The 13422-nt window shown below is 42.0% G+C and overlaps 1 protein-coding gene across 1 annotated transcript; it reads right to left on the reverse strand.

Annotated features, from left to right (window-relative positions):
- Positions 1-5745: 5745 nt before the first annotated feature.
- Positions 5746-6693, reverse strand: LOC149275382 (lysophosphatidic acid receptor 6-like). The gene has a single exon (XM_089504846.1). The coding sequence runs from the start codon at positions 6691-6693 to the stop codon at positions 5746-5748; it is 948 nt and encodes a 315-aa protein (XP_089360972.1).
- Between the last annotated feature and the right edge of the window lie 6729 nt (positions 6694-13422).

The raw sequence follows: 13422 nt of genomic DNA on the forward strand, positions 1-13422 counted from the left end.
TCCCCTGATGCCCCATTTTTTTAGGAGCTCGGAATGTTTGCTGGGTATAAGGGTATCGCAGGGTTCTACAGCCCTAGACGCCCCAATAATGTGTATAGAGTGGAATGGGCGTTTTATATAGGGTTTCCAGGAAGTATAGATTATTAATGTTGATACTGTTCGTGATTGTGACGTTAAGCACTAGTGTTTTATTTTCTCCACAGCTGCCCGAACACAGACATATATATGTACACATCCCCGCGATGCAGAGGTCGGGTGTTAAAAGCAGCTCTGTACGGAGGCGTAGGAGCCGCCGCTGGTCTCTTGGTGACCGCCATTGCCATCATGGTGATAATGCTCTACAGATTGAAACGACAGAGGCCTCAACGGCTTTATGAGGAGCCCAAGTACTGAATGGGGCGGCGGACGCAGCTTTTTACCAACATAATAACTGGTCATGCAGAATTTGTATACTCGGGAAGCTACCTATACTCCTCTACCAGAGCTCCACCATCCAACCTCACATGGAAGCAAAAGGGGGGGGGGATTCTTGAGGGTACTGGCTGGGACATGAAAATAGTCAAACCTGTTTGGGTTACGGTGAGATTCAAAGTAAGACAATGTAATTGGTTGTTATTCTTGGTATGTTAATACTTGGTTTTATTCTTGTGTTTTCTCCCTATGTTCAGGGTGTTCCATAAGATTTACTGCTTAATATGACCTCATAGAATGTCAGGAATTGATGGTGATACATAACTAATAAAGGTTACATTCTATGATATGTTTTTGTTAATCTACTGTTGGCAAATATCATAGTTACCGTCTTCCTTTTAATATATTTTTGCATCATTAATTACAACAAAATTCAATAAAGGAGCACCAGCTCCATGCCGGCCAAATAATTCATTTATTAAAACTATCTATAGCCGTTACGTTTAATCCCAACTACCTCTATTATTTCTATTTAACCTCCCCTCCTTTTTAATCTGTTCATTCTTTCTTCTTTTTAACCCCCACCTTTCATAAGTATTTTTATTTACTAGCTCGGGCCCTAACCATAAGCTGTCACCAGGTTCCTGAAAACAGAAGCATTTTCAGAACTTTAGCAATTTCCTTTTTCAACCATAGTTTCCCTCTTTCACACTTGTGTTACCCACACTAATTATATATTCATCAAGGCTCTCTTTTGAAACCACACAATATTTTGTAAGAAAAACTGATGAAATAGGGAAGAGGTAATCTAATGGGGTGGAATAATCCTGCAGACCCCGAGAGTGAAGCAAAAGGGCCCGGGGCCTGTCATTCCTCGGGGGCCTATAGCAGTTGCCCCTTAAGTCCACAAGAACCACGGTCGCAGGACTTGCAACTGCCGGGCTCACCACAGAGAAATCTGCAGGTGAGGTAAGGGGATGAGAAAGGGAGTATGAATGAGTATATGTGAATGAATGAATGCCTATGTGTTAATGCAAGTGTGATAACATGGGTGTGGATGTGTTACAGGGAACAAAGATGGAACAGGCAGACAGTTTAGGGCAAATATGGCACAGGTAGGCTACTTGGCGCAAAGGTGGCAGAGACATGCTGTTTTGGGACAAAGATTGCAAGCCCTATGTGTCCACCTGGAGCCGTACCATTCACTTGCTATGCGATCGGCATAGTATTGAGCAGCATAAGGTTAATGGCGGCTGGGAGAGAAGAAGCAGTAGAAAGAATGTGCGTGTGTGTATGTAAGTGTACGGTGTTAGTGCGAGTTTGCATGTTAGTGGGAGTGTATTAGTTATGACCGGGGGGGGGTGAAGAAATACTGGGCCCACATGCCACTAACCCTAGGATCCCCCTTGCGTGGATTGTGCAACATCCTGAAGAGTCCTCACTTTACTCTTAAAAAAGACTAGTGATATAAAAAAAAAAAGATATATTTCTGAAAACGGACCCGTTTTTAAAAACTCGTCTCCAATCTCTGTACTGATTGCATTGTAAAAAAAATAAAATAATAATAAAACAAATACAAAGGTTTAAAAGGGCCCATTGGGAGCAGCCAACCAGAAAGAGAACAATTAATCCATGATGGGAAATACAATATTACTAGAAAACGAGAAAACAAGGTTATATAAAACCAAGCCCTTCTTTCATGAAACAAACCAAGACATATATTTGTTTTTTTGGACTTCTACATGAACTTCAGGACTGTTAGCAGTACAAAATATTTTCTAAGCAGAAGGACATATGCTGCAAGTATTCATATATAAGACACAAAATTAGACATAAAATGCAGTATTTATTTCCCAAAACAGTAAAAATAAACCCAGTAGTTTTTATATATATATATACGACAAGCACTTCCTGTAATTACGAAATATGATTTCTGTAGTTATTATCTCAATGTTAACGCGCTGCTGTTTAAATCTGATATTATATACATATATCAGTAATCTGTCATTTTATGAGTCATCGCATTAATCATTTGGTTATTTTTAATCTTTGCATTTAGCATGTATGGGAAAAAGCAAACGTCCAAGAACATGAGAAATATGTTCTCTGAATGTAACTATTCGTTTGTCATTAAACTTATTTTCAATTAATACCATTTAAATGTTGTAGATGGTTTTTTGGGGGGCAACGACTGTTAGTGAATAGGAAGGAACCAAAAATGACCCACATTGGGATGCCAAACTATACGTGCTATCATGTTTGGTTTCGGAGTTATGCCTGTGGAATGCACTCTTTATGCTGTTTTTTTGGGCATGCGCCGCGTCCAGATCGGTTCACCAAAGGAACAAAGTCTTGTGGATTAATATACAACAGCAGTGGTAAACTTTAACCCCTTTAAGGACGGAGGACGTAATATTACGTTCACCCAAAACTGGCCGAAGACATAAAACAACATCCTCCGCTACTGTCGCCAAACCCTTACTCCTGCGGCCTCGATCAGCAGAGGGAGGGCCAGAGAGCCAGGAAAACCAGCAGCAGCAAATAGGAGCCGATTCCGCGCATGTGATGGCTTCATGGGGGCAGGTAACACATACGTAACAAATATACATTAGTACATACAGACACATCAGCAGTTCAGAACCCAGCCCCCTAGCTGCCATCTAGCCTTATGGTGCTTTTGGCAGGAATGGTGGGCTTATGAGGGCCATGCGTGAGAGTTTACAATCTAAGGCCAGTATGGGCCAGCACTTACAGGTTATAGCCACATGTGGGATGGCATTATGATGTCATAAAAGTATCACTAGAACATAGCTGGCTTCTGGTTTGGGCCAGCAGAGGGTTATTTTTTTTTTTAATAATAATAACTCACTGGGTATACTTCATTATTAGGCAGAAGTAAAATCCTTTAGAATTTTGTGGTTACCGTACCATTATGGTTTTCCATTGGAGATACCAAACATATGCCATTGCCTATACCAATCACCTCAAAAAATAAAATAGTTTGGATATCCCATTGATTACTGGCCCATCTAAACATGTTCTGGTCTAAGCAACGATCTACAATGAGGGAATTGGCATTATGGAGGGAAGGGTCCAATTTATGGGATTATCTCTTGATTGATAGCCGCCATCATAAATCCCACCCAAGCGGACACTAGACTAAAGGGTCGCTTTTCTCATCCTACCCCTCCTGCCCGACAAAATACCTTTTCAAGGTATTTGAAAATAATCACAATCGGTGATCACGAGAAAGAATTCTGAAAATAACATTTAGGGTTAGGGTTAGGGAACGGCACACGCTGTTTTTTGTTTTTTTTGTTTTTTTTTACATCTGTTGTTGTGTTAACAGGAATTAGGCAACAGAAATGTTCTATTATTAGCTTTTTTATGTAAAATGTCCAAACAGCCCCATTTGTGCTTAAATATATTGAAGGTTTATTCTTTTAAGAGTAATGGACCTAACTCAATTTATTTTAACGGGGGGCGCGGGGTGTATAACACATGATTTGCAATTCCAAGGAGTCACAGTTATTTAAACCCTTCTTATTGATAGATTAAATAGGTACCAGTGCTGCAAGGGTTATTTTGAGAATCCTTTTTTGCTGTGTAAACTAAGAGGATCTTTTCTCAGCTGTCATCTGGGCTTCTTTCCTGTTGAATTCCATCCTCAGTAGTGAAAACCACACGAAAATAATCTTATTGCTCAACTTGTTACAATGTTATATACAGAATAAGATTGACAGAATTCCACTGGCATTAGACCGATTTATCACATTATATTTTACATGTAATAGTAGCGCGTCATCACTTATAATAATATGACTTTTATGTGAACATATATATTGTGACAGAATATCTAGTCTAGTGGTGGATGAAAGCCGGAAGTTATAGTCCCAGTAAAAGATATATTGCTTGGCAAGCTAAATAAATTATCTATCCTTTATATCAGCCAAGAGAGCACGCCGACTACAAACTCCTGGATTGCTTATGTGTTGGGGGTTTAAGATCTATGGCCTTAGAGAGCAAAAATAAAATGTTTATTTAGTGCTCAGATTTACATTTTTTGTGTATTTTGATTGCTGCTACTTCATGTGTAGAAGAAAATAATATATATATATATATAATTTTTATTATATATATATATATATATATATATATATGTATTAATATATATATATGTGTGAGAGAGAGAGAGAGATGGCAATGATAAGGGTTAACGGAATACAGCTTCTTCCGGGTAGGGGTAATTAAACCGCACCGCAGGAGCTTGACAGACAGACAGTTTGGGTGCTGCTGTAGGGACAGAGGAAATCAGCCTTAAGCCATAAAACTCACGGATATGTAGCGTGTGAGCGGTGTTTTGCTGGAACCTGCTCATTATTCTACAGTCAGTCTCTAAACTGGGGTAGGATTTATGTCGCTCGCGCCGTTAAAGCGCAGTAACTGATATATTCACTATTACACACGTTCACACACGCTCGCTCTATGTGACTGTGCTCCCTTAAGCATATAATTCATTTGGAGGAGTTGGGGAAAAAAACAAACATATAGCTCAGGAGAGAAATAAAAAGGCCACACATAGGAATGAAATAAATGACATTAATACTATCTCGATGGCTTGATTAAAGGCTCCCTTTTAAATCTTTTTATTAGGACAATCTGTACCAGAATATATCATTTACAAACAATGGCATTAGGTGTTCTTTAAAGTCTTGTTAATGCTAACTTGCCAATCTCTTTTACACCCTGAGTGATAGTTGATTGGTCTTTTACAACCGCCACTTTTTTCTGCCCACGTAGCGTGCGTCTAGGCATATCCAGCTAACCGGCTGATCGGTGTTGGCAAGGACCACCCCGGGTCGTTTGCCCAGTGTGCCAGATGGCCAGTCCAGGCCTGGATGGGTATATGAAGTTTAGCTAAAGAGTACTGGACGTTCCATGGCACTGCCGGCATAATATCCACGACTGTAGGAAAGGTTTGAGATTGTTGCTGCCAAAGGCGGGTCAGCTCCTTATTAAATCCAAGGGTTCACATGTCTATCGTTGTGACTTTGTTGAAGGTCAGATCAAATTCCATGATCCATACATCAAAAGAGTCCAGAAATCCAGGTAATCCCGAAGCGTTCACCTACACGCCTGCGGCGGCAATATTACCGCTGGGTCACGTAACATCACTTTAGGTGACCCCACTGTGCTCCAACCTCCATGAGGGGCCCTGTTTAAAGAATTTTGGACCGGCCTTGGCGGAGGGGGCAATTGCAAGGGGGAGCAATCTCTTTTTTTTCACTCTTTGGAGTTCTCTATTCGCTGTTTTTTGTATTTGGTCACAAATTTCTATCCACTGCCGTGAGCTACTAACCCTTTCATTTTCTCTGCCGAATTATCAGACTCCCCAATCAGCTTTATCTCCTTTATCAAGGTCTTCTTCAACGTCTCGGCAACAAAATAGTAGGTCAAGGGGTCCAGTACTGCGTTCGAACAGGCGACTAGCAAGGTGATCTTGTAAACCTCGTGCAAGCAATGATTTGCCTTCCAGAGCTGGTAGAGAACAAGCACGGTATGGTACGGTAAAAAACAAACAAGGAAAATGGCCAAATTGGTGACCAACATGCGTACAATCTTCTCTTTGTTCACCAAGCCTATCTCAACCAACTGGCTACGGCCTATCGCCCTTAGAAGGGTCCAAGAGCTCACACTCATGATGATGAAAGGAACCAAGAAACCAATTATGAGGGCTCCTACTGTGGGACCAATCATGGTCACAAATGGAGGCTGACCATGGAAGCACTGCTTGTTTGTGGTATTTTTCTGGAAACCGTTGCTGGAAATGCTATAAGCCATGACGCTAGATCCCATATTAAGGCACCAAACCGCTACGCAGATCCAAGGAGCCCAGCGGCGGATCCGTTTGGAACGGAGAGGGAAGCAGACAGCCAAACACCGATCTAGGCTGATGCAGGCCAAAAGGAAGATGCTGCCGTACATGTTTAGAAGGAGCAGAGTTCCAACCGCGTCGCACAGCCACTGGGGAACGGAGTATCCACGCCCCGTGGGGTCGGACACCGTGTAGTCATAGATCCTCAGAGGGAGAGTGCAGACCAGGAGCAGATCGGAAAAGGCGAGGTTCTTCATGTAGACGGTAGTGGGTGACTGGAGCTGAGGGAGGCGGAAGAAAAAGTAGAGCGCGGCTATGTTGAAGAACAGGCCAAGGATCAAGATGGCGGAGTAGCCAGCGATGAAGATTACGGTGCCAGAGATCTGGCATGAACTGTAGTTGAACATTGGAAGCCAATACATACAACCCGCTCTTCTCACAGGGAGTCCAAAGGGAGCGGTAGGGGCATTTGATTGTGTATTTCCTTGAAGGTTGAAGGCTTTTGCAAAAGAAAACAAAAGAAAGTTAGCGAACGTTATATAGAATTATCTTAACCTCTTTATTCATTCTTAGAATGATGGCTGCCAGGCCAATAGAAATACAAATTGAGAAAATAATATTAAACATGGAAATAATGAAAAGAGAAATTGAGACCCTTCATGCATACATACTCATGACGACACTACACACACCTCCAACAATATATATGGGACAGACGATTAGGAACGAGCAAATTGTGGCTAGGAACACTCAAGGCGATGTTATTTATGCGTGAAAATGAATGGAAGATCGGTATGAGATAATCCGAAGGGCACGCAGAGGCATAGAGGTCTACAGAGAGGGCCGGTCAAGTGCCGGAACATACCGACCGTGGAGGCGGAGACGGCAAATAACGTCCAAGAAAAAGTCCAAATGGGGAAGTTGTGTCAAATTTTAATATTATTACAACAAAGGCACGGTTATAAAATGTGTTACTTTATGATGATGTCATATTTACAGAACTTGACATCACCGAAAACTATACGCTGGTTGGCCACGCTGTCCTCCTCTAGCGGCATTAGAAGTCCCCCGGATGATTCAGATAATAAACATGAAGGAAAACAGGAGACGTTCTTCAAATTTTAAGTGGAAGAAGTAACCAAATAACTACCGAGTCATTTTAAGTTACTTGGCGGTTGATCAAAGGGTGGTTCAAATCATTTTCCCCAATTTTGGGGCATTATTGACAATAACCAGGGGGTGTCTTCTCTCTGTTTTGGATCGTTGCACCTAAAAACACATTGGAAAGGTTTGACTTGATGAAAACGTCTTTGTTTGCTCATCTTCTATGTAACATTAGTAAGGCGATCTGGAAACGCCTTTCCAAGCCTGCCCCGCACCGGACAATGAATTGTTTAATTGCTCTGGAATTTCAAAAAAAAAAAGTATCCAAAACTATCCAAAATACCACTGTTGCTAAGAACAAGCTTTGTTATAGGCTAATTAAAGGGTTAATATTTAAAAAGATACTCAATTGCAGGTATGATAAGGCGTGAGTTATCACTTAATATTATATACATTAATGCCACGTTGGTTATGTTGATACACTTATAGCGCTCTTTCGGAGCCCCGACAAATGCCCTCCCTTTAACTTTATTCCCGTTATTTATTGGCATTGAATGCCATTTATCAACCACTGGCCTTAACATTTAACACTTTAATCCCCAGCCCGCTGCTGATCTCTCATATGATGCAATATATTCGCATATGCTGCCATTTCAATGCAAATCATATCCGCTGTACACTCTGCTTACACTTTGTTAACAGCATGAAGTATACTGACAGATCTATATATATATACAGCACCGCGTCCAATCCATTTATACAAAGCTGCTATAATACCCGGGGGGGGTTTACCTGAATTTCAGGGGTCAGATAGTCTGCAGTTGATTCTTTCCTATTAATTTCTGATTTAACCCCTGGTGCTTCTCTCACTGTCATGCGACAGCTGACGCTCATACTTGAACACAGGTGACTTCATTCAGAAAATCGATGCCTCCTGACACAAGTCCTGTTTTTATTCCCATAGGGGCCGTTATCAGAACCGTGCGGCTGCCGTCATTTTCTGATCACCCTAGACTGCTCGCGATGGGCTACTAAAGGGTGTTTATTAACCCACGGGTTAACATACTCATTTAGAAAGTAGATAGACAGATAGTGACAGATCGATACTTGACACTCATTGTACCCGTTTCTCCTTCATCTGCACCCAAAGCAGCCTTTACTCACCGTATCGGGGAGGACTTTCTGCTGCCGGTCGAAGAGACTGAACTTGGCAAAAGCACATTTTCAACATTTCCTTTGGGGAGGCGGTGACGGGGCGTGCGTAAGAAAACGTTATGTGCACACACGGAGACGTGAATACAGACCCACAAACATACAGGAACATACATACAACACGGATAAACGCGCTCGCCGTATGTACATGTCACGTCCACGCACGCACAGCTAGAGCTACATACAATCAGCTATTTCTCTATACTCCTTCATGGAAGGTCGCTTGTATTTTAGAACATCTGCGAATACACAACAAAAGGGTTCTAATCGTTAAGTTTGAGCAGAAACTCACCCTTTTTCTGAGCAGGTTTGTGAGTGTGAGTGTGTACTCATCTGTCCCTGTACCTCTCTGATACTAAGGTGTAAGAAATATTAAACATTTTTATAGACTTTAGAGAAAAGGGGCCCTAAAGTGTTCATTCCGGTTTAATGACCCCCAAGAGATGGAGGATTCATTCAGGAATCAGCAACACAGATAATAGATCTTTGAGACGGTTCTGGAACACTCAGAGAAGCAATCCTAGAACTGCGTGGGTAAGGAAATAACAGATAGATAGACAGATAGATAGACAGATAGATAGATGACAGATAGATGGGTAGATAGATAGGGTAGATAGATAGATAGATAGATAGATAGGGTAGATAGATAGGGTAGATAGAAAGATAGATTGGATAGATGGGTGATAGATGGAAAGATAGAATGGATAGATAGATAGATAGATAGATAGATAGATAGATAGATAGATAGATAGATAGAAATAAAGGAAACTAAAACACGTTGCTTTCATATGTATCCAAGCCCAGTGCTCTGGTATCTTCTGGTATACAAGTTTACACCAGATGAAGAAATTGCCCTAAGGAGGCAATAACCTTACCACTGATTGTGAGGATGGTAGGAAAGAGACCATTATTCAAAATGTCTCAAATGAGACCAAGTTAAGGCTTTTTGGCCAAAACTCACCATTACTACAACGATGTATGGTGGTGGTGGTGGGATAATGCTGGGGAGATGCTGGCCCTCGGCAACTTGTTAAACTTGAGCAGCTCAAGCACAAAACAATAAATATCCCACAATGGCCCTGTTTTCAACCCAATTCCAATGGGATTCTTGTTGCCCACAACTTGGGCAAAACTACCAACAAGAATGGGCCAAAATCACTCGGACACTCTGTGCACAGCTGGAACGTAAAGCCATTCTGCTTCAAAATGGTTCCCTACCAAACATAACGGTGTAAAAAAAACAAACATATATTGTCAAAATTCTACTGAAATAAAGTAAAACCTTACGATAACTGATTTGGGGTTTCAATGCTTTGAAACTAAATATAATTTACGAAATATGAGAGAATTGTTAATGGATCTGACCACTCCAAACATTTTAGGTATCCAAACCATGGCACCGTTGTTGGGGGTACCCGAACCTCCATTGATAATACAGCTCCCTGAGCAGTTAGAGGAGATCACAGGATCTCCTGAACCAGACCATGATCCTCCAGAATCAGACCATGATCCTCCAGAACCAGAACCAGAACCCGACCATGATCCTCCAGAACCAGAGCATGCTCATCATTACCCACCGAGGCATGATAGAGGGACAGCTTGGTGGGACAGTAGCCGACGAGCGAGACATCGCCTCCAAAAGTTGTGGGTGTCTATACACCTGATGATACCAAAGGGGTTAACCTACAGGCAACACTATCTGCATTTCTTCTAGATACATTTGCATAAAATATCTCTTAAAAATTGAGTAATCTGTAAAAAAAAATCACCCCCAGAAATTGGCGCATTTATAGCGTTCGTCGCATTTTGAACAAACACATATTCTGGCTTTTTGTGGTTTGCTTCGCAGGCTTACTTTAGCTTACCAAGCTTTTTATTTTTAATTTAAGTCGCTGATAGAAGATAGACAATGTACAGCTTTCTCAGCAGAAAAATACAGTTGGCCGCCTGTAGCCGCACACACTGGGCCCTGTGCCAAGGTGAGAATAAGCATGGCTGCTGGGACACATACTGGGGGCAAAAAATAGAAAGGAGAGCTCTCGGGGATTTGCCCGGACACCCCAGGTTAAGCGCCGCTTCTCCAGGTCACCATGGAAACACTCTGGGTCACACGAGCAGCATTGCGGCACTCCCTGCCCACTTCCACCCCAACTGCAGCCATTTTTTTCCAGCGTGGGGCTACCCCAGCACGCAATGTCAGCGGGACCGCCCATAGAAATCAGCGGACCACCATTGACATCAGCGGACCACCATTGACAAGGGAGGTCTCCGGAGCCTGGATGGTCCCATGTATACTGACAGTCAGAGAGGGCAAAGAAAGAGGGTCATCCCAGGAGACTGCAACTGGTTGCCAAAGTACAAAGACTTGGGTCATCGTCTAAAAATACAGGTTTTGCTCGGAGGCTCCAGGGAATGACAACAGGACTACCGGCACCTTCATCGGCTCCTTAGGACGCACCTCGGATGCCCAACAATTCAACGGGCCAAAACGGGGCACTTTAGTTTGGCTAGGGGCAGGCCTGATGGAGCAGAGAACATGAACATGGCATGCGGTGGTCATGCAAGAACTATGGTTCAGAAGTCTGTGCTGTAAATACACGAAGCTCAATGATTTCTAAAGCTCAGCGATCCAGTTGACCGGCATAGGATCAGCACAGCAGCTTGGACAGTCAGCTTACATTTACTGTGAAGCACGTCAGCCCAAGCCGGACCGCTTAACCTGGACTCTTGCCGTATTGTTCTGCGCATGATGAGCCTCTAGAGATTGGAGTATAATAGGGCAAGACAACGATCAAAAACATACTATTTGGCTGCTATATGGCAACCTCTGCATGTGACATGATTGAATAATAGTTATTAATAGACTAATTAAAAACAGCTACACTACCAAAATGATTAAATTAAAACAAACCCCCCAAATCCAAATGAATACTTAGGCTGTCCTCTAATGAATGCTCCCTAGATATATATATATATATATAAATATATATATATATATATATATGCATAAATATATAAATATAAATATAGGCCCACAATGGTATTTCCCGGCAGCGAGTGGGAGGTGGGATGCAGTAACCGTTACAGAGGAAGTGGTAATATTGTAACATTGTCACGCCCAGTGCTTTTCTGGCATTCAAATGGTTAAAATGCCGGGTGCGTACAAATGGGATCAATGTTTACCGGCTGAAAAGGTAAATAAACCCCCAACATTTTATAAAGGGAGTTGGTGTCTCTGACTGATTAGACCGGAAATCTTGGGGACACGAACAACACGTTAGGATCAGATGGATCCCAAATTACTTTTTCCTATGCTGTTACCATGGCTATAAACTCATAGCTGCCAAAAGTCCCAGCACAGTCCCTGGCTTACATTCTAGTGGTCGGCAAATGTCCTGCTTATTGAGACTGCCATTTGCTAAGAATATTCTATTATTATTATTTATTATCCTTTATTATGTGCCAACATATTCCGCAGCGCTGCGGTTAACAAATACATAACAAAGATAGATTTGGACATATGAGCTTACAATCTAGCCTTATTGCACTTTCATACCAAGATCCTGGCAACAATAGTGGGCTTCTGCAGGCCTCACTTATGAGCTTACAATCTAAAAAAAATGCATACCGTCCAAACTGTGATACAAGGCTTGTAGATTTCTTTGGGGCGAGGAAAGAAAGAGATAGAAGGGTTTGGGCTCCCCGAAAGGGACTGCTCAAACTAAACAGGGTGACTTGGGAGGAATACACTTTTCAGTGGCGTATTAACCACACGCCATGTTGGTAAAAGCTACTTGTTTTTTATGGGTTAAGGAGGAAGTTAGGCTGGAGGGGTGCAATCGCTGTGGTCAGGGTGATGTAAGGGCTATTTCTCGAGTGCCAACCAAGCAGATCCTGCTTACATCAAGAGACAGAATGTTCTGTCCAAACCTCACTCTAAAGGGAACGTTTACGTCTCTGACAGCCCCACTAAAGAAGAATTCATATTAACATCAAACTGTTTTATATGATTTTGTACTATAAAAAGGTGGAAAGATGTTATTTCCGTCATCTTTATTATAACGCTGGACCTTCTTTTGTAGACCTATAAAAAAAAAAGCCAATTAAATCTGAATTACAAAATAAAATAAAAAAACTCGGTGAGTATTTTAATATGAAATCTTACAAAACAAAAAAAGATGAGATTTTTCCCAAAATGCCCCTCTTATTTTTTGTTTTTGGAACATGAACATTTCGTATGTTGCCAACCAGCGCATGTACAGTGCTGCCCCCTGCAGTATATGGGATGTATCATCACGCAGAGAATCGGTCACACGGTTATACATCCCTCTGACTTTACACGTGCTGGTCAGCAACAGGCGAAAACTATGTGTCCTGAAAATAAAAAATATATATATAATTAAAATATAGGGGGTTTTGGGCACAACCTTTTTTCAAAGCATTATTTGAAACAGAAACTGCTGTGCTGGAGGAATAAAACCAGGTGAGGAACCTCCAAACTCAATAACAAGGTGAAGATGCTGAAGACAGTTTAATGTTAAAAGTCGTACGCCGCGGCAAGATTTATCTCTCCATCAGAAAGGTCTCTTCAAGGGGTTTCCAGCCAAGCTCTTTTGAAAAAGCACAAAGAAACGGGTAATTTTGAGGACTGTAGACGCTGTGGTTGGTCGGATGACGGACACATCATGCTTACTTCCAGGGCCGGCCCGACAATGGAGCTGAGTGGGGCAACCGCTCCAGGCGGCACTTTTGAAGGGGCGGCACTTTGCCGCCCCAAGCCCTTTTTTTTTTTTTTTTAAAGCGAAAGAGAAAGGGGCGCC

This window comes from Sceloporus occidentalis, unplaced genomic scaffold, assembly GCF_023333645.1.
Source record: "Sceloporus occidentalis isolate IW3139 unplaced genomic scaffold, rSceOcc1.0.p SCAF_292, whole genome shotgun sequence".
NCBI classification, from domain to species: Eukaryota; Metazoa; Chordata; class Lepidosauria; order Squamata; family Phrynosomatidae; genus Sceloporus; species Sceloporus occidentalis.